The 25,827-nt window shown below is 34.4% G+C and overlaps 2 protein-coding genes across 3 annotated transcripts; both read left to right on the forward strand.

The window, feature by feature from the left end:
* Positions 1-15,026: 15,026 nt before the first annotated feature.
* On the forward strand, positions 15,027-24,767 carry LOC110114318 (methyltransferase-like protein 7A). 2 transcript variants are annotated; one of them, XM_020847163.2, is made up of 6 exons: positions 15,027-15,379; positions 15,466-15,561; positions 17,165-17,383; positions 21,762-21,858; positions 22,915-22,977; positions 23,075-23,341. In XM_020847163.2, exons 1-6 carry the CDS (start codon positions 15,092-15,094, stop codon positions 23,266-23,268), a joined length of 957 nt encoding a protein of 318 aa, XP_020702822.1. In that variant the 5' UTR covers positions 15,027-15,091; the 3' UTR covers positions 23,269-23,341. The 2 variants fall into 2 exon arrangements, with proteins under 2 accessions (XP_020702822.1, XP_028553666.1); XM_028697833.1 differs by lacking the exon at positions 23,075-23,341 and adding an exon at positions 24,745-24,767 and having other exon boundaries at positions 15,028-15,379.
* Positions 24,764-25,249, forward strand: LOC110114322 (probable calcium-binding protein CML30). Its single transcript, XM_020847169.2, has one exon. The coding sequence runs from the start codon at positions 24,764-24,766 to the stop codon at positions 25,247-25,249; it is 486 nt and encodes a 161-aa protein (XP_020702828.1).
* The last annotated feature ends 578 nt before the right edge of the window (positions 25,250-25,827 follow it).

The following is a 25,827-nucleotide window of genomic DNA, read 5'->3' on the forward strand; positions in this document are numbered from 1 at the left end:
TGAGGAGTCCATGAGTCCAACAAGCCTAAGATCGACCAAATCCACATTGTGGATTGAGGTATGTCTCAAACCCTAGTTAGAACACTTATGGTTAATTAGCGTCGTCATTAGCGCGTATTAATTCAAATAAAATATTCCCCACTGATGCTCTTCACTAGTAGAGGTCGTGTCTAAAACTTCGTCGCATTTTGTCCACCCAATCTAGAGAACGAAGCAACTTTTGGTTCTAGGGTTTCGGTTGACCGCCCGCACGGGCATCCCATCGATCGAACCGTTGATCCTCGGATCAACGGCTCGGATCAAGTCAGACCGTGGGTCTGTATAGCCGCGAGTTTCGTTTGGACGAACAGGTCTCCGGTCCGACGGGATCTCAGCCCTTGATCTCACACCGCGCGTGATCAACGGCCAAGATGAAAGGCCGACGTGGATAAGTATCCACGGTCGTGATTGCGGCATGATTGCCGCAATCATTGGTTGGCGGCGCAATCATTGTGCCGCCGCTAATGATTGGCCGCAGTCCTGGGATCCAATCCAGGGCCGCCATGTAATATCAAAATCTGCTCCAGGATCGTCCAGGACGATCTGGGATCGTCCTGGGATGATCAGTTGAGATTTGCTCCAGAATTTGCCCAGATTTGTTCCAGGTGTTTTCCTGTAGGCATCGTCCAGGCCGATCGAGGACATCGGCCAGGCCGATTGGCACTGTTCAAAATATCAGCCGGAAAATAGTTCTGGAAATCGTCCAGGACGATCCAATTTGGTCTGATCGTCCTGGATGATCTGTGTATTATAAAGCTGATATCAGTCGTTTTGAAGAGAGAGGAAAATCAAAAATAAAATATCTGATTTTTCTGAGGAGAGAGAAAAGTCGAAAAGCTTTTTAGAAAAGTTGATTTTCGGATGACGCGAGCGTTTTTCGTCCGACGAGATTGTTTCGAGAAATTGTTGTACGCAAGGTAAGCACATTCCGCCTTTCTCAATTTTTCAGATCGTTGTGTTTGGGCGGTATTTTCTGTCCGGATTTTGTTTGCGTTAGTGATTTTCGTCCGTATCTTTCGATTGATTCAGTTTTTACCGCGTAACTTTTCGTATATTGTTGCCGTGCCGGGTGTGCACGTTTTTGACTATTATTTTGAAGATTTTTTGTCCGGGTATTTTTGCTTCGACTGTGTTTTTTTAGTCGACTGGATTTTTCTGTATAATTGAAAATTTTATGTGCAGTAGAATAAATGTTCTGAAATGTTGTTATCTATATTTCTGTGCAAATTTGGTGAATTGTGATTTTCAGGAAAAATTGTGTAAATTCCGTATACTGCCGTTGTGCTGCCCGATTTTTTGTCTGATTTCTGATTTGTCCGGATTTGCTCTGAAATGATTTGATTCTGTATATGCTATTTAGGGAGCTATAAGGGGAGGTTCTGTGAAGTTCTGAAATTCTGCTATCCGTTTAGGTGCTATAAGCACTATATATGTATTCTGGTATAAGCACATCTGTTCTGGTGCCGTGAGCACAAATGGGAGGCATAAGCGGAAGTTTGGTGCTGTATGCACAAAAGGAAGCTATAAGGGGAAGAGGGGTGCTATATGGCACAAGGAGATATAAGGGGGAAGTTCTGATATCTGGAAGGAAGATTTGTTCTGAACTAATTGTTATCTGATTTCTGTACTCTTTGATGTGATTGATCTAATTTTTCTGATTTCTGTAAGTGCTATCAGCTATGATGTGATATAATGATTTCTGTTTTATTTCTATTCTGATATGATAATCCTGTCCGTTCTGATTTTGATATCTGATTTGATTCGATCTGTTGCTCTGATTTCTGTACGAATGTTCTGATCGAGATTTGCTCCTGATATTTTTCTGTTGTGAGATTATGAGGATTTGATTGGAGGTTTGTGTGCTGAGCTGTTGAGCTCACCCTTGCTTTCTGGTGGTTTTCAGGTCTCGGAAAGGGAAGGAAGTCCAGGACTAGAGTTCAGAGTCTGATCTGTTATACGGTATTGTTTTGTACCTTTTGATTTTTGTACAGTCATGGCTTTTCTGTTCTGTCTTTCTTTTCTGTCTAAAAGTCATGTACTGTAGTTGTAGATGATTATTTTGAGGAAAAGAAATGTCGATGTTTTTGTTCCGCTTGCAATTGACGATTCATAGTAAGCTCTGTGTCTGTCTGTATGTTGGCTTTTGAGTTGAAATATTTGGAAGATTCAGTTCCGCAGCAAATTTCAAAGCCAGATCCTGGATAAAAGGTTTGGAGTCGCGCGACCCGGTTGCGAGCGGGATCCGTCCCGGATCGGGTCGGGTCGTGACACGCCACGTGTCACCCGACCATAATTTAGGATTTAGATTTATTTTAAATAGATTTTAAATGTATTTTCACTCAATAAATCATAATAAATTCATTTTAACTCCAAAAATTACGTATAATACCTCGAATTGATCGTCTTTTCGTCCTCTACGATTTAAAATTAATTTCAGTCAAATATACTTAATATATTTTATTTTATTTTAAAAACAGTAAATTACCTATTTTTATTATTATTTTAAATTGCTTTTTTTATAATTAAATTGTATATTATTTAATTATAGTTACCTATCATGATCACTTTTTTAAATTATTTTAGTTACTGTTTTTTTTACTTTTATATTATTATTATATTATTATTTAAGGTTAAAACTATTTTTTAATTCTATTATTATTATCTAATTATTTTAATTGCAATATTTATAATAATTATTATTTTTAATAGTTAATTACTGTTTATAGTTATTTTTATTATTACAACTATTATTTTGCTATTTTAAGGTTATTTCAATTATTTATTACTATTTTATGTAATTAGTTTTTTTAATTACTTTTTAACAATATTTAATTTGCAAAATTAATTTAAGTCTCTAATATTTTAATTAGTAATCCTTATTGTATTTTCAAAAATTTATTTCATGATTCCAGAGGTTTATTATTTTAAATTAATCTTATATTATAATATTTTTAAATAATATTATTTCGACACTATATTTAAAATTAGCTTTTATTGGTTTTAAAACTTGCAAAAATCATAACTTAATCGTTTTTAAATCGGATTTTGACGTATAACCCCTTAATTTTTTCAAAAAATATGATTTTGTTTTAAAATTATTTTTAGGGACTGATTTTGACGTGTACTAACAGATTCTTGTCATTTACCCTTGTGTGACTATTTTGATATTATTTAAATAATTAATTACTCTAATTATTTTGAAATTAAAAATTATTTTGAAACTCAAAGGTTGGTGTAGTGGTCTCACATATATTCATCAACTACAAACTAATTTACTTTAAAATATTTATTTTTCATATTATATATATTATAATATATATATATATATATATATATATATATAATATATATATATATATAAAAGTATTTTAAAACTACTTACACTACTAAATGCTTTTTTTTTTGGAGATCCACTACGCATGAAATGTTGGACATAGGGTCTATGCATGAAGAGCAATCATGGGGGAGTGGATTAGTGGATGGTTGAGTTCCAATCATTCATGAATCTCTTTTATTAGTTTTATTTACTTTCTGTTTATCGTAGATTGCATGTGTAGATCGCACCACGAGCACTTAGCTTAGGCTCTCCTAGATCTAAGGACATGGCGTGTTTACTGCTTTTATATTTTTCCTATGCCTTAATAATTATCTTGAGGGTTAGTGTGAACTTCAATTTAAACCCATATAATGTAGTGGCACCCTAAGGACAACAATTAAGGATTGTCTAGCGAACTTAGAAATTTTCTAGGAGCTAGGTTAAATCATTGATTGACATGAAAACCTCAACGATTAAACTTAGCAACATCATAAATCTCCCAGAATTTTCTAGGAGTTTTTAGGAGCTATTAGACCACTTAATTAACCAACCCTAATTAACCTGCTAAATAAGGCCCCGAGACCTTCTAAAAATTACAATAAATACATTTTAGGTCAAAAAATTACCCACAATAGCTTGATTTGTTCATAATCTGACCCTTTACCTTAAATAAATAGGGCTCCATATTTTGACTGTAGGTCAACCCACAATTTGACCTTAGGTGGAAATTATCTTTTTGCCCCTAATAAATTATTAAAAATTATTAAGAATCCAAAATTTTCTCCAAACACTTGGGATCACTTTCTTAGGTCATTCCTGACCTTTAGAGGTGATTCCAATCTATTTGAAGCTGATTTGGATCAAAACGATAAAATCAGCCCTTTAATGAATAATTTAGAAAATTCCATAAATGCCCTGGATTTAGAAAATTCATAATTAATTGTAGAAAATTCAAAATTAGGAAAACTCACTTGCATTAGAGTTCTATTAGAGTCTAATATTTATTAAAAATATTAGGTTTCCAGAAACTGACCTATATTAGAAAGTCAACTTTTTGGTCAATCGTAGTTCATTTAGGGCCCGAAACTTAGAAAATTCATAACTGTGCCTAGAGAACTCAAATTTCAGTGTACTACCTAGCTAACTAATCCTATTAAGATCTAATATTTTCCCAAAATATTAGGAGACCTATACTTAGCCTATTTCCTATAGTGACTTTTGGATCCCCTCAACCTAACACCTAGGAGGACCCGGGACTTTCCAAAATTGGCTACTAGTATTTGAACTTCAAATATCATTACCCTAAGCTTTTAAAACTGATCAAAAAACTAAATTAACTAAAATGGACCCTAATCCATTAATATTTAAATTTCAAGTAAAATTTCTTTTCTTAGCCACAAAATACAACTTTAGACAAATTTAACTAAATATCCAGCTTAGGACATATCCAAGCCACACCAGCCTTACACACACATAAAATTGTTTGCTATGGCACCACTTCTAGATCTAGGCTAGGCCGCTGGGTTTTATTTTCTGCTGTGTGCCGTAGCTTTTCAATGGTTTTCACTGCATGCTGTATGAAATTGAATTGGTATGTTTGCTTACTTTTACTACACTACGGAATGATATATATATATATATAATTCTTCCGTGCATGTGGTCATGCTTAAGCAGATAAGCTTTTAAAACTGATCAACAAACTAAATAAACTAGAATGGACCCTAATCCATTAATATTTGAATTTCAAGTAAAATTTATTTTCCTAGCCACAAAATACAACTTTAGACAAATTTAACTAACTACCCAACTTATGACATATCCAAGCCACACCAGCCTTACACACACATAAAATTGTTTGCTATGGCACCACTTCTAGATCTAGGCTAAGCCGCTGGGTTTTATTTTCTGCTGTGTGCCAGAGCTTTTCGATGGTTTTCACTACATGATGTATGAAATTGAATTGGTATTTTGCTTACTTTTACTGCACTGCGGATTATGTGATAAGCGCTAGATCTATCCCTAAGTTAGGAATGATATATATATATATATTTGTTCTTCCGTGCAGGTGGCCATGCTCAAGCAGATAAAAGGGGGACACTGTCATAATTTCTAATATTGTCTTATGCAGGTGCTTGCTCATCCCCCCTAAATAAATGAGGGCTAAAATAATTATAATTGTTACAAGTGGACTGCTTAGCCCTCATAATTAAGAGCATGGCTTGGCACAACGTCAATGAGATGTATTTTATTTTTTTTATATATAACTGCTTGAGATTACAATTACATGGGATTTTTTATTAGGATAACCTTGCAGGGAGTCTAGAATTTTGTATTTTTAAATGGATGTAATATTTATAATAATTGTTAAGAGTTATGAAAATGATCTTTGAGTGTGAATATTCTTATCCCACTTGAATCCCAAAAGAAGAAGGCATTCTCATAGGGGGGGAGTCTTCTTCCATTTGGGAGATCGAGTGAGATGGCTTTAAATATCCAAAGAGAAAAGATAATCATCCCCAAAGGGGAGAATTGTATCTTCGTTTGGATATTCAAGCCACGAAGGATCCCAGGAGTCAAAGGAGGAAAGTTCCAAGGAGTCTAAGGAGGGAGATCCAATGAGTCTAAGGAGAAGCGATCCAAAGAAGACTGAAGACCTAAAGACTAATATCCCACTCAAAGTTATTTGCGTCTGTCATAGGCTTAGAAATCCGTGTTGTTGTCGGTGGTGCCTGACCACTTTACTTTCTGTATATATGGGTTGTAATAAGGGCAGTTGGCCTATGGACATTTATCTGATTTGTTGGATTTATATTGATGTGGTTACCTGATTGTGCAGTAGAAATTATTTGTTTTTCTTAGATTTCTTTCTTGCATGCCGCTTTTATTTTTGCCTAAATTTTGATAGGCTCTTTAAGGACTACAAAATTTTTATATTCATAACTAATATTTAAAATTTTAAGTTTAAATAACATAGAAATCTAACAACTCTAGGGAACTACCGGAATTGTCCGGGGTCGCATGCATATTACTACATCTTTCTTTCCTTGCTATAAGACATCTCCCTACCTGCGGGTAGAGTCCGGATAATCTGGCATATGAGGATAAAGTGCCGGACCAAGGGAGACACAGTCTTCTTAAAAAATTATTTTCTATAAGCCTGTTTTTAAAACTCTATAGCATTCATGAGTTGACTTTTCAACTAGCATGCATTGCATTAGTAACCAAATAAATAAAATTTAATTGCATTAGCTAGGAGCATCTGACTCACATAAGTCCATGACCACTTAAGAAATTATCTAGGTGTCGATCCTATTTCCAATAGTTATACCACCCACCAATCTTTCATAATTCACCTGATAGCATAGTTTTAAAGCGATTAGGTGGTTAGCTGGATCCCCAATCCAGGTCGGGGTAAGTCCAGATTTTGCACTGCATTAGCTAAGACATGGGTCTTAGTGTTGTGTATAACACTAAGCCCAATCTAGATTTAGGATTCGAGGCTACTACATTCGATCTCGTAGTATACCTTGAATAGTAGGTAGGTCCCTTCCTTTTAGGGACTATAAATCCTACTTATCTGCGTCACAGGATGACGCCACCTCCATCCTTCTGTCATGCATGTGATTGATTGCCTGACTTTCTTTCATCCAGTTTCTCTTTAGTACCCTTGAGCCTCCGAATGCTGGTATGAACCATGCATGTTGATTCAACCCTTCATACCTCTCTTCCTTTTGAGTATGACTTCTTAGTTTATACCCCTGTGTCAATCCCACTTTAGGAGGGGATAATATATGATTCTTAATCGAGAGTTTTCTTGGGCTCCGGCTTGCGATGTAATTAACCACGGGGGCTTGTGCCCGTGGTAAACTTGGCCCCACATCTACTAAACCTAATTCGAATTGATTAGGTCGTGTATATTACTACCCATCGGGGTGTGTTGGTGATAGCCTCTATCCTCAATGGTTAGTCGTATGCACGATCCAATCTGTCCCTTTCAATTGACCCGTTCGCGCGACGCTCTTTTGGAGGTCCACAAATATTCGCACGAGAACTCGATAGATACGCTTTAAATGAGATATTTACGAAAGTGGTGGTGTATTTAAAACAAGATGGTTTTGCAATGGGAGCTTGTTAGGAGTCACTGGAACCAGCGACATGAGAAAGAGAGACGAATGCAATAAAATAACTTGCTAGACGAAGGTGTTGATTAGACTAGAGGCGTGAAGGAAAAAGTGTTTTGTGATGGAAATATTTTCTTCACTTAGGAAGATATATCCTTTCTTATTATGACTCTGAATATGAAACTAATGAACTCTTATCCAGACTATCATAGTTAGATTCTCGATAGAACTTCATGTTGACCCTTTGAGATTCATGTAGTTCTTTTTTTATTTAAATTTGACTATCATAGGCAGGGTAAAACTTGCAGTTTCATCATCTGGACCTATTAGAGAATGATATCTTCGCCTCCTGAGGTGATATATTGTTCATAACGACGTGTCCAATTTCGAGACCAAAATTTCAGAGATTAAATTTCCCAACAAAGATTAACCTTTTCAAAACCTCTTTTTCAAGCACTTCCAAACACCCAACAAACGTCATCTAGCCCAAATAATTCCTAATCTAAATACACAAACTAAATAATGTTAATTTGTGTCATTGCTAAACTCAAATTCATAAATTCATCAATCAATTGGAGTATAATAGAAGCTTGTCAATTTAAATTTGATTTTTAGATGCCTAGTGACCATGTTTTATGGCATGTTAGATGGATGATAATGAAAATTACAATGTCATGATCTTGCCTCAATAAACATGCTAATGATTTAAAGAATGCATGCTTATATTCATTAGCAAACTTTTGAAAGTTCACTAACATCTCAAAAAGTGTGTTGTCGATTTAATAAGCATGTTATAATCTTGAAAATTATTATTAACTCAAAAAGTGTGATATATCGAAAAGCTTAAAAATCAAAATGTACATAAAAGGCTACCACCAAATCCGTAGCACTTGTATAAAAACATCAAGCCTTTATCCCACAATGTGGGGTCAGTTACATGAATCATTTTTCTCCATTTTGTCATGCTAAGAGTTAAATTCTAATCTAAATTCATAACACTCGTACAAGCTGACAAAATTACACATACGCCACTGGATCTGTAATATACATACAACTGATACAAGCACACATAATGTGTTACTTTTAAAATTTAAAATTTGAAACATTGCACATACACCATGGTATTCACAACACTCATACAAACGGACAGAAGGTGTTTCTTGAATTTAAAATCAAATATTGTGCATTTCTAATGACAATAACTTACGCAAAAGAAATATTTAAATATTTTTAAAATATCCCTCATGCATAGAATAGAATTCTCTACATTTATATATAAAGCATCGAGCAAGGTGTTGATGCCTCTAAGGCGAGTGCAACAACATTGGGAAGCAAGCGACTGGCCCGAGAAGAGTGTTATTGCCTTGAGAAATAAATCAGTAACTCTAGAAGTATGCACATTAACTTATCAAGAATTTTAAAACTAATATGTGGTCCAAAAAATTGCATAAACATATAAATATAAAGTCTAAGAATGTTGCACGGGGAGCTTCTTTTCTAAAATGCCCCTAAAATTTAAAAGTAAATTATTTTTGCAACTAAATTTTGATAAAAATGTGGAAACTCAAATGTACAAAAATCAAATATTCAATTAGAATTTATCATTTAAATTTTAAAGCAAAAATCCATCTATTATACGCAAACATTTGTTAAAGATGATAAATTTAAGAATTTGAGAATACCTTCAGCTCAGAAAAAGCAAAATGTCTAATTGAATTTATCAATATGATTCATTTTCAGATGATTTACTCGCTAGTGAGGATAGTTTTTTTTTGTTATAAAAGCATCATTATATCACAGTTAGGGGCATAGCACGTGCCCTCGGCCTCCCCTCTTTCTGCTAGTTAAGATTGACTAAAATTTATCGCTTTAAACAAACATCAATCCCAAGTTTACAAGGTATCTTTGGACGAAGCAACCTATGGCTGCTAACAAGGATCATTTAGTTAGATTGTGTCAACTATCTCCTCTGACTAACTAAATAAGGGATCATGACGACCTGGGATGTTGGAACCATAGGATCTTGCTCCGGTTTGTCATTATTCCCCCCACCATCCGCTTAATTTGAGTATACAAATAATAAATTATAATATTCTAAAAATTCATATGCTGATACTATATGCTATGTACTACTTACCTGTTTAATGACTAACCTTAATCGAAAGTGCTCTCTCGTCATCGAAATTAATAGCTAACCATAGGTGATTGCGTTTATGGGGAACTTACAACTATATTATAAAGTCCTCACAAAAATGAGAGTGAAATTTTTGGGTAGTGCTTTATATCAAACTCAAATTCAATTTGCCTTCTGAAAATTTGACCTAAAACACTGTTAAAACTCTCCTGAAAGAGGGGAGGTCAAGGCACAAAATTTTGGAACCAGCATTCTCAATTTGTGATAAATATATTATACAACACGATGAATAATTTGTACAACATAATTATTTTAATCTAATGAAAACTTGAAAATTCTTCTTTATTTGATTAGAATGTACAATCATGTTCATGATGTATGTTAAGTTCTATTGATCAATTGATCGTACGTACTATACGAATGAGAATCATATGAACATGTTATATGTTTTTTCATACTTTACAAATATTTTGTAATATATAATGTTAAAAAACATTGGTAATTGATGTGATTTCAATTCATATTTGTTTAATTTTAATTTGATTGGTAATTATGAGCCATAAAGTGTTTAATGAATCCTTAGCTTGGCAAGCCAAGAATTAGACTAAGAAAATGAATCTTAAGTTTATCAAAATTTCTATGGGAGTGTCGTGGCACTGGACGAAGTGGCCCCGTGATATTCAGCTCTCTGTTTAAAAGATAATTTTAAGAAGGTGTTGCAACACCAAGATCTCAGCTTAGCATCACTGGGTAGGTGAGGGTCATAGTACCATTCCAAAATAATAGTTTTTAAAATAATAAATATTTAAAACCATTTGTTAAATTCACTTCACCCCAGCCCTTTGCGAGGAAAAGAGGAGGATAAGCGAATGAGAAGAGGAGATAGAAAAGGAATATGCGATTTAGAGACCAAAGCTTGGGTTTTTTTTGTTAGGCAGGTTCAAGATATTATAAAGCCCAAAGTAAACTCTAAGAACTCTTGAAGAATTCTGGTGTCACTGGGCATCGGGCATAATTCCGGCGTCACTCGGGCATCGAGTAGAATTCCGGCGGTGATCGTGGAGTTTCCTCCCTCCAATCATTCTCTATTTCTTCTCTTTTTTTTTTCTTGCTTGTTCTTGCTTAAGGTTTAGGGTCCCCTCTCAAGAGAAATGAGAGGTCTATTTATAGATATTCTAGAGTGGCATGACCTGTAAATAGGTGAGAGAACAGGGGTAAATAGGGAGTGGTCGGATGGACAACCGATATTGAATCCCTTGATCGTGTACCGTTCGTTAGACATTTAAAGGTCTTAATAATGTTGGAATTAGACGATCTTGGGCTTGTTGGATTTGTCTCGTCGAGCCGCTCGATTCAACTATAAGAACGTCACATTTGGAAATCGTTTGGTAACTTAAAATTGTGGTTAGAACTTTCCAACAATGCTCCGAGTCCTTGATTTGGACTCATTTGGGCTCGGATTGAGTCGAATTTGGTTTCGTTGGGTTTATATTTTTGAGACACTCAGTTTGACTATAAATTTGTTGAAATCAGAGTTCAGATGATCCCATATTTAATTTTTGAAGTTTCCAGCTTGATTTTGCCTCAAGATTCATGCCTGATCAAGATAATTTTTTGATTATACATCAGCCTTAAATGTTAGAGTAAAGAAAATACCATGCACACAAGACTTAAATGTGAATTTGCTTAACCAATAATATATGTGATTGTCAAAATTCTAACATACAATGAGCTTGTGTTCTAACACAATCCTCTAAACTCTATCTCCTGACTATGACTTTGTAGTCACCATAGCATGACATTGGAGGAGTTCTAATATGTGAAAGTGCACTATTAATGTGTAAGGGCCCTATATATTTTGTTATACCCTCAACTGTCTCGTGTGAATGAGAGAGAGATTATGACCCCACTTGTTGAAAGCTGGTTTGGGAGGTTATGTTGTATTGTCTATTCTAATTCTGGCACCACTTGATATATGTGGGTGTGAGAGGTTAAATGAAGCTATAAGTGGAAGTGAATTTATAAAAAGACATAAGCATATGTGCATTATAATCATGCATTACATATTTTGATGATTGAAATGGATCAATTATAAGTGATATTATGAATTAAATGTTAATAATTTCTAAATCTTTGCACAAACTCTGATAAAATGAGAAGTCTGATGAATGTAACTACACGTGTTGTGTCATATCTAAAACCTTTGTAAATGTATTAATGTAACTGCAAAAAATATAAATAATAACTCCAAAATCAAGTATACCTTAAAATCATAAAAAATTACAATCTATCAGTACTTTACTTATCCTTTACAAGTTATTAAGTTATAATTAAATGGTTATTTAATATTTAAATAAATATTGACATCTTTGATGGGTTAGAGAAACAAGTATACTAAGTTAGTTATGCTCAATCTATGAATCTTTCTAATATTTCAAGAAAGGGAAAGAGATTTGTGGAATATGAAAGGGTAGAGGTATATTCTTCTAGGTACGAGTTATTAAGGTTGTTGCGTGCTAGAAAATACGTGGCGGTAGAGTTTGTAAATTCGCGTCCGAGAGTTGCACATATATTTAACACACAAGAAGGAAAATGAAAGAACACCGGGATTTATACGTGGAAAACCCAAAAAGGGAAAAAACCACGGGGCCTTTCCTAGTTGTGAAATTCCCTAGTGTTTTTGTAAATTACAAGAAACTGATTCGTCCCACAAATTGGGACGATCATATTACAACTTGAAGCAAATTTACAAAGTTTTGTAAAATCCCGTCATTTCCCAAACATCCGACAGAGTTCCGGTGTATTCAGGCGATGGGAAGAGCTCCGGCGGTGGTCGAGGAGGAGAGGATTCGCATTTTCCCCTTTTCCTTCATCTTCTCTCTCTTCACTTGAGTCCCCCTTGTGAAGAATGAATGCTCTATTTATAGTTTTTATGGAGTGGCATAGCTCGTAAATAGGTGTGAGATTACGGGCGAATAGGGAGTGGTTTGAATGGACGACCGATATTGAACCCTTCGATCGTGCACCGTTTGTCGGACATTTGGAGGCTTTAATGATGTCGGAATTCAGCGATCTTGGGCTCGTTGGATTTGTATCGTCAAGCCGCTCGATTCGAGTATAAGATCATTAAAATTAAAGACCGTTTGGTAACTCAAATTGCATTTTTAACCTTCCAACAGTGTTTTGGGTCCTTGATACGGACTCATTTGGGCTCAGATTGGGTTGAACTTGGTGTCGTTGCGTTTGTATTTCCGAGACTCTCAGTTTGACTGTAGGCTCGCTGAAATCGGAGTTCTGGTGCTTCTAGATTTAATTTTTGAAGTTTCCAACTAGCTTTTTGCCTCGAGATTCTTGCCCGATCAAGATAAATTTTTGAGAACATATCAAAGGTATTATTTTGTAATTCAAATTTTTTTATTTACAAATTAAAAGTAAAACCGATTATATATATATATATATATATATGAATGTGCGCGCACATATTTGTTTAGATGTGATGAAATGAATTGTGATCGCACAATTGTTATTATTTGAATATTGGAGTAGCTATGGCTGTTTTTGTTGATGATTGAGTGGTTAATTTAAGTCTAGGCTTTGAATCCTTCCAAGAAATCATATGACATCATATATTTAGCTTTATTTGATCTTGATTCGATTCATGGATTTGTTGATTCAAAATAGGAAAAAATTATTAAAGTTTGCACAATACAAATCAGTTCATACAATACGATCAGTTCAAATTTATATTTACCTGTTTATAAAAATTCAAAATAACAAACATGTTCTATTATGTCGTGTAGTACGATTAATTCTCTTTTATTTATCTATTTTCATTTTAATTAAGATCATTTGATTTATTATTAATGTTATAAATGATAATACAATACAATCAAGATTGTATAGTATAATTTCTCAGAGAAATAAAGGGATATTTATTAATTTTCATTTTTTCTTATTTTAATTCTCACTTGTGAGTGTGTGCTTTGTTTTTTAAACAATTTACACTTATGACATAGATTGACTAAAAAAACATGCACTAATAGTTTTTTATGGACTTTTCTTTTGCAATTTTGAGCTCCATTAATTATTCATGCCTCTTGTTAAATATTACTATCTGATGCCTTTTACCTTAAATGTTAGAATAAAGAAAATACCATGCACACAAGACTGAAATGTGAATTTGCTTAGCCAATAATATATGTGATTGTCAAAATTATAGCATACAATGAGCTTATGTGTTCTAACAAAATCCTCTAAACTCGATCTCCTGACTATGACTTTGTGGCCACCATCTTCTAACTATGATCTGCTATCTCCATCACCCAAGTAAGATCCTCCGACCAACTTCTACCTGTTATAGCCGACCAATCATGGTCACCCAACTATAAACTATCGAGCACTACCTCTCGATTACATTTCTTCAACATCCTTCCCTTGATAAGGTTATCCAACTTCAATTGCTTAGTTATGGTGATTCAACCTTTGCTTAATATATGGTTCTCTGACAATTGTTGTTGTACTACAATCCCCAATCTCTCGTCGCTAGGCTGTGATCCTCAAATAATTGTTATTCAATTATGATCCTTTAATCTCTATCACTTGAATACAGTCATTTGACCTCCTTGCAAAACTATGATCTTCCAACCATTATGATCCTCAACCTACATTAATGCCCATTGACTTTGTCACTTGTTGTTGACAATATTGTTAATGTGTGTCATCGACCTTAAGATTACTGCACACCATTAACTTTTGACTCATGCTGTTAACACCATGATTTATATCAAGCTTCTTAGTATACTCTCCTCCTCAAAGGAGTATAACCAAACAAACATGCAAACTCATGCCATTGCTTATAAGGTTTATGTAACCCAGAAGATATATTTGTGAAGCAATTTTAATAGGTCCAAACATTTTACTTTTTTTCCTTTAAGCTTTTTAACATATAATATAACCTTAAGTTTCATATGAGTTAGAGTTGTATTCCGACTTTTGTATGCATGTGTTGGACCTTTATATAATAAAAAAAAATCAATTATATTTTTCTTTATTGCCATGAATCTTGTAACACATAATAAATTTTAATAATTAATATTACTTAATTAAAAATATATACTTTTAAGTTAATTAATATTATTTTTATTTATGATTTAGTTTTTCTAAAAATATGTTATTATTTAATTGGCTCAACGAATTACTAATTGATTATATGTTGACATTTTAGTTAGATTATTTATAATTAAAATTTTTATAATAAAATAAATATAATTAAATACTTCAACCATAAAATTTTAAACTTTAAAATACATGGTTAGATAATTTACTATAATTTAATTAAATTTAATATTTATTATATAAAATAGTTTTCTGAATTTATCCCACATGATTCTCTAAATTTGGATTTACAAAATCGTACTTCACTACTTGCAGGCAACACAGCCGAAGCGCACTAAAAACGATCCTGGTTGGGAGTGCCGGGAAATGCGGCCCGTTGGCGTCGCCTCCGGCGCTGCACCCTTTTACCTTCGTGACCTTTCCCTTTCGTCGCCTACCTTAACCTCGTTGAAACCCTCGCCGGCAACTTGCCTTCACAAAGAATTGAACACTTCAGAAGAAAAATATGCGGCTATGCACCGCCGCTTGCCTCGCACTAGTAGATGCTGCCCGTGCGGAAGAAGGCATCTTATCGGGGATTGCGCGGCGGCTTGGGCAGCTCTGCTTCCTCTTGTTTATGTAAAAGCGGGGAATGGCTTAGCCCTTGACGCGAATGTGAGAAATCTTTTTAAGGCTAAAATAGTTCTTATCCATTTGTTTTTAATATATTTTTTTTGGTCCGTGTGCGGAACTTGCTCTAGGGTTCTATGGAGAAGTTTCGTCCAGCGAGGCCAGATTGGTATGAGGAATTATTTGCCAAGGCTATGGAGGAAGGCATGAGGTCTTATGAAGCTGAGGTTAGTTCACTGCTACCCTCTTCTATTTGTTCGTTTTGATACCATGCAATCCATTGCAAGTATAACAGATTGTATCACTTGTATGCCAAAGCAAAATAAAATTGGGAAAATTTTAAGGATAGAAGGATGTCGAGGGATGAATGTTACACCCCAGTCAACAGACATGAGCATTATAATGGGATATGAACTTCTGCGCTGTTTGGGATGGGGTTGAAGAAAGAAGCAGAACAGAAGAATGCATATTCAAAACTGCCTCACTAGAAGCAGAACCGAAGGCAGCCAGATAAGGTGATTTTTGCTATTAATTTTCACCCCGCTATCACATTAACAGTTACTCTTATATAGAGAGAAGGAAGGTGGAGAATCATACCTGAGTTGATTCTGTTATTCCTCTACGGTTCTGATGGAAAAGTTGTAAATAAATGAGTGATGAAAATCACCTTTGTTGCAGGATTAACATCCTCTTGCAACTCATTTTAATCACATTTTCTATATTTTAACAGGCCCCCTCAAGTTGATGCAACATTGGCTGTTATCAGCTGGTTTGGTAGAGTCTTAAACCAAGTGATAGGTAGAGACTTAATAAATGTATCAGCAATCTAGTCTTGAGTAGCAATGCGTCGAACTTGAATTTGCTTGGCTTTGATAAAATCAAGGATAAAATGAAAATCAACTTCTATATGTTTGATTCGAGCATGAAAAACATGATTGTTGGCTAGAGCGATAATGAAAGCATTGTTGCAATTGTACAATACAGTGGAATGTTTGGTGAAATATCAATGCTGAAGTCAATAAGCAATCATTGTCGCCAGATAATTTTAGAAGAGGTTAAAGCTAAGGCGCGATATTATGCTTTTGTTGATGAGCGAGCTATAATGGGGTTGCTTCTTAACACTTGAGGAAATAGGGGGGTTGGTTAAAAAGTTGTAGTAGCATGAAATTGATTTTCAATCTTGTGGTTCTCCAGCCTAGTTATAGTCAACATATGTTCTAAGTGAAAGTGAATCACAATATAACAACAGTCCAAAGTTTTGCATACCTTGGATATAGTGAAATAACTTTTTAAGAGCATAAAAAATCACTATTTAGAAGTCTTATGCATATGTTGACACACTTGATTTATAATAAAGGTAATATCTGACCTCATGATTATGAGATATTACAATGAACCTACTAAATGTCAATAAAGAGTAGGATTAGGAAGCTCAACTTGTGAATTTGCTATCAGGGGTTTAAGTAAGTTGCGTGTTAACACGGATTTGGTATTAGTCATACCAGCCCTAAGTAAAAGATCTTGAGCATATCGGTTTTGATGGAGGAACGTACCATAGCTAGTTGGCAATGCATGAATTCCTAGTTGATGATGCCAAGACCTAAGGAATCGGTTGCAAGTGATATTGACAGGTGATGCTTTGGTTTAATTTGGTTTGTTTCACTTTCACTCCACAATTTTTACGCATTGGCTCTAAAGCAGTTCCATCTGATTTGTTTTTGAAGTTATGGCTTAACAACACTGGAATAGAAGCCTTAGTATTGCATATACTGTTGTAGTTTGTGTTGTATTTACTCTATAGTTGAGATGCTTTCTTTCACTTTGGTGAAGGTTGCAGGCTATAAAGAAGACCTTTTTAGGAGTTTTACAGGAACTAGTAAGAAAGTATTGGAGCTTGGTGTAGGCACAGGTCCTAACTTCAAGTACTATGCACATGCTGATGATCTTCATGTTGTTGGCGTTGATCCAAATAAACAAATGGAAAAATATGCTCGAGGCGCAGCTTTAGCGGCTGGGTTACTGCCAACGAGCTTTACTTTTATGCAAGGGGTATGTTGTTTTTCCAAAAGAGAAAAGTTGGGATATTCTTATTCAAATTTGGTCAGGATGGATTTTCTAGTTATTAAATTGATTTTGAGATGATTGTAATACATGACCAATCAATCAACTCTTGTATTGTGCTCAACTCAGAGCAAATTCAATGATTAGGAAATCCATCATGACTAAATTTGAGTCATAATATCTTGACTGAATTTTTTTTTTTTTCAATTCCTACCTAAGAAGTCAGAAACTATCTTTTGAATGAGCTCTGTTGTCTTTTAATCTAGTATGGGGTAAACTTTTGGAATTTATATGAAATATATTATCATAAAGTGTCATCATTGTCACCCACTTGCCCATAAACATATGAAAAAGATACATAGACAGGTTGTTACTTTTTTCGATATATCTAGCCACTTTAATTCAGACACTCGGAGTAAATATTTTGTTTATGATAGTTAATTATTAGTTAGATAATACGATTTGGCATGTTTGTATTTTCTTATTTTCTTGTTGAATATCTTTCAAATTGTAAGAATAATATGACTTGTTCCATTTTCTTTATTTCTTTAATTAATGAAACAAATCTCCTGGTAACCCAAAAGAAACTTTGTCCAATTCAAATAATTCAATCCTTTTATATGCTTTTTAATTTATAAGAAAAGTTATAAGAAAAGTTATAAGAGGTTTTTATTCGTTAGATTCAGATTTCTCTTGAGGAATATTGCACTAGCATGATAGTGTCTCTCCTTTAGCTCCTACAGCTAGGCGGAAAAGCCCTTATAAAATATTTTCCACCAACCTGGTACGGCAGAGGATCGTAATTCTTTTTCACCCTCTTGGTGAGGCAGAGAACCTGTAATCCTTTTCACTCTTCTGTTGATGCAGAGAACCTATAATCCTTTTCACCCACAAGGTGAGACAGATAACTTGGAATCCTTGTCACCAAAGAATCTTCTTCTCAAAACTTCCCTCAAGAAAACCTTGACGCATGGAGGAACTTAGGTGTAAGTTCGCCGGAGCAACTGTGTGGAACTCCCTCTCACACTCCCTCAAACCTACAAACCCTAAAAACTCAATTCTGTCTTCTCTGATCGTACTATATGATTTTTTGATCGTATAATACGATTAGTTCAATATATCCTTGTTAGTATTATATGAGTAGTAAGGAGTTGTACGACTAGTTCAAGTATTTGAGCTGGTCGTCCTATATGATATGCTCATCGTCTGGCACGATTGGTACAATCAAATTGGATTATCGTCCCATATGATTGTCGATGATAATTATCGTCCCATGCAAGGATCTGGTCGTACAGTTTGATTTGTTCAATCGTACAGTACAATCTTACTGGACCAATTAATCCAAAATCGATCCCTAATTATATGTTAATTCAGACATGATTTAATAAAATCGTACAATAAGATACCCATCGTAAAGTACGATTAGTATATATTTTGTATTTCAAAATATTACTTAAATTATGATTGACGACTAAGATCATGATTTCAACTGATCGTAATGTATAATCAAGATCGTCAAGTACGATTAGTTCAAATAGCTTTAATTACACAATTAGCCATTTTAATAATTTTATGAGTAGCTGATCATACAATACGATTAGTTCATTAAATTACTTTTATGGTTTTTTCTCTCTATCTCATTCCGATGAGTGTGTGTGTGCATGGTCACCAGGATAGCATACATCTTTACAGGATATGACTCAAGAAATTGAAAAAATACATTAATGAATTTTACAATCTCTTTCAGCATATCCTATTCTACCCAATTTTGAGCCCTAAATCTTCATTGAATGATGCATGATGTACTTGAAATGTTAGTTCACACAAAAGCTCGGGAGCCCGAGTTGCAACATAATACACCAAAGGAAGTTGAATTGTTCAAAATAAATAGCTTATTTTTGGAAGATGCATGACAAATGAAAGACTCACTTGTGGAGGTGCAAAATTATCAATATTCACTGCGAAATCAATATTTCATTAAGGCCATAACACCCACTTAAGGAATATTATTTGGAATTGATTTTGATCTTATTTGAGTTGATTGGACAAAATATTGCTTAAAAGTTCTAGATGATGCAAGTATGAAATCATTCAATTATGTGTGATAGCTATGAGAGTGTAATGATTGAAATATCAAATTTCGGGCTTATTGCATGCTATATAATTTCTCATACTTCAATAACTCCATCAATCCCATTGTTGTCTTGTCATTGTATACCCAAGTAAGTATGATGGTGTGGTTGAACCAGAGCATGATTATGAGCCTGATGATCTTATGCCTAAAGATGAGCTTACACTAGAGATTGAATAAGAGACATTGACAAAGGTTGGTTTATTATACCTAAGGAGTCTCTAGTCACTTTTGTTACTTGCCACACTGATAGTGATCTAGCATACAATATAAAGATAAGCTCAAATGTAAATCATACTAAGCCTGAATGATATGCAAGTGCATGCACTGATCAAGTAATAAAGTTTAGAGTAAATGTAGTCCAACGAGGAGTTTCTATCCTTAAAAATTCCTTACTACTATCTAGTAAAATTGCAAGATTTATCTTACCAAATACAACAACAACATCTGCCACACTTAACTTAGTATTATGCTTCTCTTTTAATGGCCAACATTCAGCACCATAAAACATTGCAGGCCTCACTACCAAATCTAAAGAGAAATTATTTTCTAATGAGCTATCGCAAATGCTTAAATTTAAAATTTAGTAAATGAAAATGTCTTGAACTTATGATGGCAAATGATGCAATATTTTTTTAAGCTGACTCTTCTACGTTATCTTGTGAATTAGAGCATATAAACCCTTAGATCTTTGTCGAGCTTGTATGAGTTCGAAGCAAGGTTTTCACCCTACTACAATTGTTATATCTCCTTAGACTCCAAAATCTTATTCATCTTATGTATGGGCATGAAAGTTTTCTATTTCAATTCTCCTATTTGTTCCATCATTCCTCTATCAAGGCAATGATTCATACTAGGTATTAAGTTCAATCATGACCAATGCAAAAACTAAATTAAGCATGAGAGTAATTAAAAACAACATTCAATCATTATGCAAACTAGAGTCTACTTAAGAAAAAACATGCATCAATACACGTCACAACTCCAAAACTTAATCAGCCAACCATGAAATTGAATTCACTCAAAACAACATTCATTTTATAAATAAAAATGAAATACAAGAGTTTAAATGTGTAAGATTGCACACAGAATAGCTTTTACAAGCAATTACAAATAGTAGCGGTTTCCTGATCGATACAAAAAATGTCTTTGGTGCCACGACGCTTGAACAGGTTGCGCCGAGGCGTTGAAAAGTGAACTAACGTTTCAGCGCAGCTTACTTTTCTTCGTCACGGTGCTGGGCTGGATCAACGCGACGTTTCCTGAATGAACTCCTCTAATTTCTCTGCCGTAGAATTGTAGCGATTTGGCGTTGCGGCGCTAGTTCAGTGTTTCAGTGTCAGATTGTCTGCGAATGTTGCGACGCTTAGTAGCGTTGGGGTGCTCCATGAGGCGGCACAATGGTGTTGAATTAATTCCAATTTTATAGAGAACATCTCCGATGTAGTGCTCGTTTCCTTTCTTCGGGAGTTGGTGGCGCTGCAATGCTTTTGTATGTGAAACAGTGGCGCTGATTTGTTTTGGAATTTTTTCGAGGCTATGGGCGCCACGATACTCTGGTATTGGCACTGCGGTGCCATAATCTAGCCTTCTGTGTTGCGGCGCTCGAGGCACTTCCTTGATTTTCATATTTCAGTCTTTTTCACTTTAATTTCTTGCATAACTATAACCAAAACAGAGATTTTCTTTGAGATTATTTTTAAGAAGATGCATGATACTTTGGAATATTAGGATCCAAAGCCTCCACACTTTGTTTTTCATGTCTAGCATGTGCATATTAAATTTTCAAAGATGTTCATGAGTTAGTTCATTTACCTTATCGTCCATGGCCACTAGACTTCCAAGCAAATTCCTTTTCTGTAACTCTTCAGGTGAAGAGTTTTATCAAGTCCAAGTGGATCGATGCACATAATAAATTAGGGCTAGGTATAAATTAGGACTAGGTTTATATCTATATGTTGGAGCTTATTTTAACTAAAATTAGCATTATTTATTTTTTACTTATATTTGGTTTGAGTTTTAAATTATTTAGGATTATATTTGATTTTAAAATATTTGAAATATATGTGTTACCCTATTTATAGGAATAGGGATTCCTAGTTTATATTTTGAATCCGTTGATTGATGAATTTTAATTAAAGACTTCTCTCTTATCCACTCCTTTCTTCTACCCAACGGATTCCGATTTCTTCTTTCGCCGCCGCTCGCATATCTATTCCTTGTATTTCCTTGTAGGTTGGAGAAGATTTACCTGTGGAAGATGGTACAATGGATGCTGTTATTGGCACACTGGTATTATGTTCTGTTAAGGATGTCAATTTGACGTTACAAGGTAGCAGATTTCCTGTTCTTGTCTTTTCAATAATTCTTATTAGTATTTGGTTCTTTATTTAGATTTATTTTCTGTGCATACCCTGTTTTTTTGATGGGCATGAGAAATCTTGAAATTAGGATGGCATTAACCATCGGTGAAAGAAAGAAAATTTTAATTAATCATGGAAGCCTTCTAATTGATCGCAGAAATTTAACACCACTTGTAATGCATGACCTCCTAGATTAATCCATGGTCAAATCACTCAAACCCTTACGTCTCCTCTGAACTTTTGGTTTCCTGGACACTGTTGTTTTCATGTTCATGGTAGAAAACACTTGAGTATTTGTGCTTAGAGTTGTTGGCTATATCACATTCAAAATTATAAATTTTTTAAAGGCTTTTTCAGTTGCGTTTATTAGAGAGCTACACATCTTTCTTCAAGCCTGTTGGCTATATATTGAAACTTTGTACTTAATTATGAAGGCTTTATCATATACCATTGCAAGTTTAGGATGGACTTCTTAGATTCTGAGCTATGTAGTACTCTCATGACATTCTTATACGGATAAAACTAAAGTTTCGTTTGGTTTTTTCAAAAGCAAATTTGATGAATTTGATAAACATGCCTATAAATTTACCTTTAGCACTTACCTATAACTTGATGAATATACGGATTGAGTTATGGAGGAGCTCGCATTTCCATATAAGAGTATGATACTTTTATCTCGCACGCCACTACAAAAGCACAACCTCAGCACAGCTGTACCTACTGGAGCTTAAATACATGCCTGCAGATGTTGTTTGCCAGTATGTTGTTCTTGGTGATTGTTTTGATTTTAACAAAGATGTTTTTGATGTATTCAAAACTGAATAGAAACAAATTTTGTCCAATTATCTCTAGGTTCAAACCTCTTGGAAATGTCATTGCAGGTTTTATCATTCCAACACACAACTCATGCATGTTTCTGTTACCTGAATTCACTTTTCCTACTTTTTTAAAGCTGCAAGTTTTCTGGTATATTAAATAGAATATCCATGTTAAATCTATTATGATTCTTTATGTATGGAATGCAGAAGTGAAAAGGGTGTTAAAGGTTGGCGGTCAATATTTATTTATAGAACATGTAGCTGCTCAAGGTACTCTGTCTAATCTAATTTCCTTTTGCAATCTTCTAATTGTATTGAGAAGTCGAATCACGGTCCTTGTAAATCCAATCCTTTTATTACTGTGAAGATGGGTCTTTTCTCCGTTTTACACAAAGTATTCTTGATCCGCTCCAGCAGTTTTTTGCCGATGGATGTCATCTCACACGAGAAACAGGAGAGCAGATTTCACATGCAGGTTTCTCTGATGTGAATATTAACATGACATATGTACCCACTATCTCGATCATAAGCCCCCATGTATATGGAATAGCCTGTAAATAATTCCAATGCAGCTCACTATTTAATAAACTGTTAATATTATGCTCAATAAATTATCCTTCTATGTGCTTTTATATTTTAAATTCTAAGCTGATCTGCCTTCCACTAATCTGTTCGGAATATTTGGATGAACATGCTGAATGAGGGAGATTGATACGTTAAAACTTTATTATGTTTGTCAAATATTGAGTCAATATATATTATGATTATGATATCTGAAGAAGGATTGCATAGGATTTAACATGCTTAGAATATTCCTTTTTGGATGAATGATCATATGACTGAGATAAAACCTTATATATCTGCTCCCATCACTCTCGTGATTATTATAACCTTTTTTGTTCCATCCTCCTCAATCGTCATCGAAGCCTCCATGTTCCTAAGGCTGCTATCTTCTTCGACGTCCTTCTTCGAAGACGTCGTTCATATCAGCCATCTCTATAGTCCACAGGCTGCCTCTGATGTCAACAGCCAGAGGAAGAGTATGTTGTGTGATTGTCAAATGGATATTCGGGTTAGGTTCGAGTCTAACTCGGATCTGATTGGGGTCCAATCGAGTTGATCATAACCCAATCCGATTTTGCAAACGGGTCGAAAATTCTAACTTAGATCCAACCCGTCTGGTTATCGGGTTGACCCGACCCGATCTGCTAACCTAAAATACCCCTAACGCTGGGGATCAGGTCGAGTGTGGCCTGCATGAGTGTGGGCGAGAGTCACGTTGCGTGTGTGTGGGCATGGGTGATTGGCCTGCATGAATGCAAACAGGTTTGGGATGTTTGGAATGTGTTTCTGTCTTTCTGCCACAGAAGGGGAGAAAAAATACAAAAAATAAAAAAGGTCAAAATATTTTAATATAAATTATATTAAAATAGAATTAAAATTTATTGAATTAATTTAAAATTAATTATATATTAAAATTCCATCTTACACTAATCTTAAAATAAATTTAATAGCTTTTAATATTGTTCTGTTATAGTAAACTTGAGTTACGACAGCAAACTCTGACACAAAATCTTTTTCTTGAAAAATCATATATATTTAAGAAATATTTCACTATTATTTATTTATTTATTTTTTTCAAAGAACAATAACGTCTAGCATAGATTTCATAGAAAGATTTTTTATTTGAACGAGAGGTGTTTGTCGCACCCACGTTTGCACCACCAATCACCGCATTGTGACAGTCAACGGGCTTCATATTATTTGATTATAATTCAATTGCAGTTTCTTAAAACTTTATTTTTTTTATTATTTTGATTTGAATATCATTAAGTTAGTTTATTTTATATTATTTTGCGTGTTATCTTAAATTGCTATGGCGGTGCCAATAAACTCATCTTTCAATGTTTGATGCAACGGTTGCCTTTAGATTTCAAGCTTTTTTTTTTTTTGGGAAATAATTTCAAGCTTTTCCCACACAAAGAACAAAAGTCGCACTTTAAACATATATTATATTAACTATAAATATCAACACAGAAAGCTAGCAGAAGAAGAAATGGAGAAGCTATCAACAGAGATTAATCTATGGTTCTTCATCCTCCTCTCTTGTTCCCGCAAACTCTCCTCAAAACTCCTATCTTTTCCTTCAAAGAAAGCAGAGTCTGAAACAGAGGATCAAGCCAGCATTAGCATGCAGGAAATTAACAATGTCATGAAAAATATTGGACTTCCTTTCCATGATAATGAGTTCATGAAGAAGACGGTATGTAAGACAGAAGAAATTACTGCTCTGTTTCAGGATCAAGAACCGAGCTTGGATGAAGCAAAGGAAGCCTTTGCAGTTTTTGATGAGAATGGCGATGTCCATGTGGATGCAGAGGAGTTGCAGAGAGTTCTTTATAATTTGGGATTTGGAGGGGAAGGCGAAGCAGGATTTGAGTTGGATTCATGTAAGAAGATGATTGCATTGTATGATGAAGATGGAGATGGGCTCATTGGGTTCGATGATTTTGTCAAGTTGGTTGAGGGCAGCTTTTGCTGATTCTTTTATTATTATATTATGATTGATCATTTTTTGAAATGTGATTAGATTTGTAATTCTAACTTATGAAAGTAAGGAAAGCTTCATTTACTTTGTAATTTGCATTAAGAGTCGTGTAAATTTTCTAATCAAAGCTTATTTTTTATTTATTTTTCATAAAAAAGTGTAGTTCTATGTTCTTTTCGAGTTGTTTTTAAGAGAAGAAAAGACAGAGAAGCAAGCTGTTCATTTAAGGTTGTGTTTTGGTTATTATGGTCAACTGCAAACTATGATATGCCAAGAAATGTAATAAGCCAAATAAAATAATTAAGTTTCTATCTTGTTTGGAGAATAGTTCAACATACTTTCTGAGAACATAGCAAAAAGCGAAATTCATATAAATGATTATTATTATTATTTCTATTTGGCTTGAAGTAAAATAAATGCAGTGCAAAGCTCAATGACGATGAAAGATGACAGGTGACAACAATTGTGGGGTCGGCAATGTCAAGTAGAGGGCGCAATGGGTTTAAATAATTTTAGAAATCGATCGAATGTAACGATTTTCAAATACGCTCAAATTATATATAAAATTCACC

The sequence above is a fragment of the Dendrobium catenatum genome, unplaced genomic scaffold (assembly GCF_001605985.2).
Source record: "Dendrobium catenatum unplaced genomic scaffold, ASM160598v2 fragScaff_scaffold_1016, whole genome shotgun sequence".
NCBI classification, from domain to species: Eukaryota; Viridiplantae; Streptophyta; class Magnoliopsida; order Asparagales; family Orchidaceae; genus Dendrobium; species Dendrobium catenatum.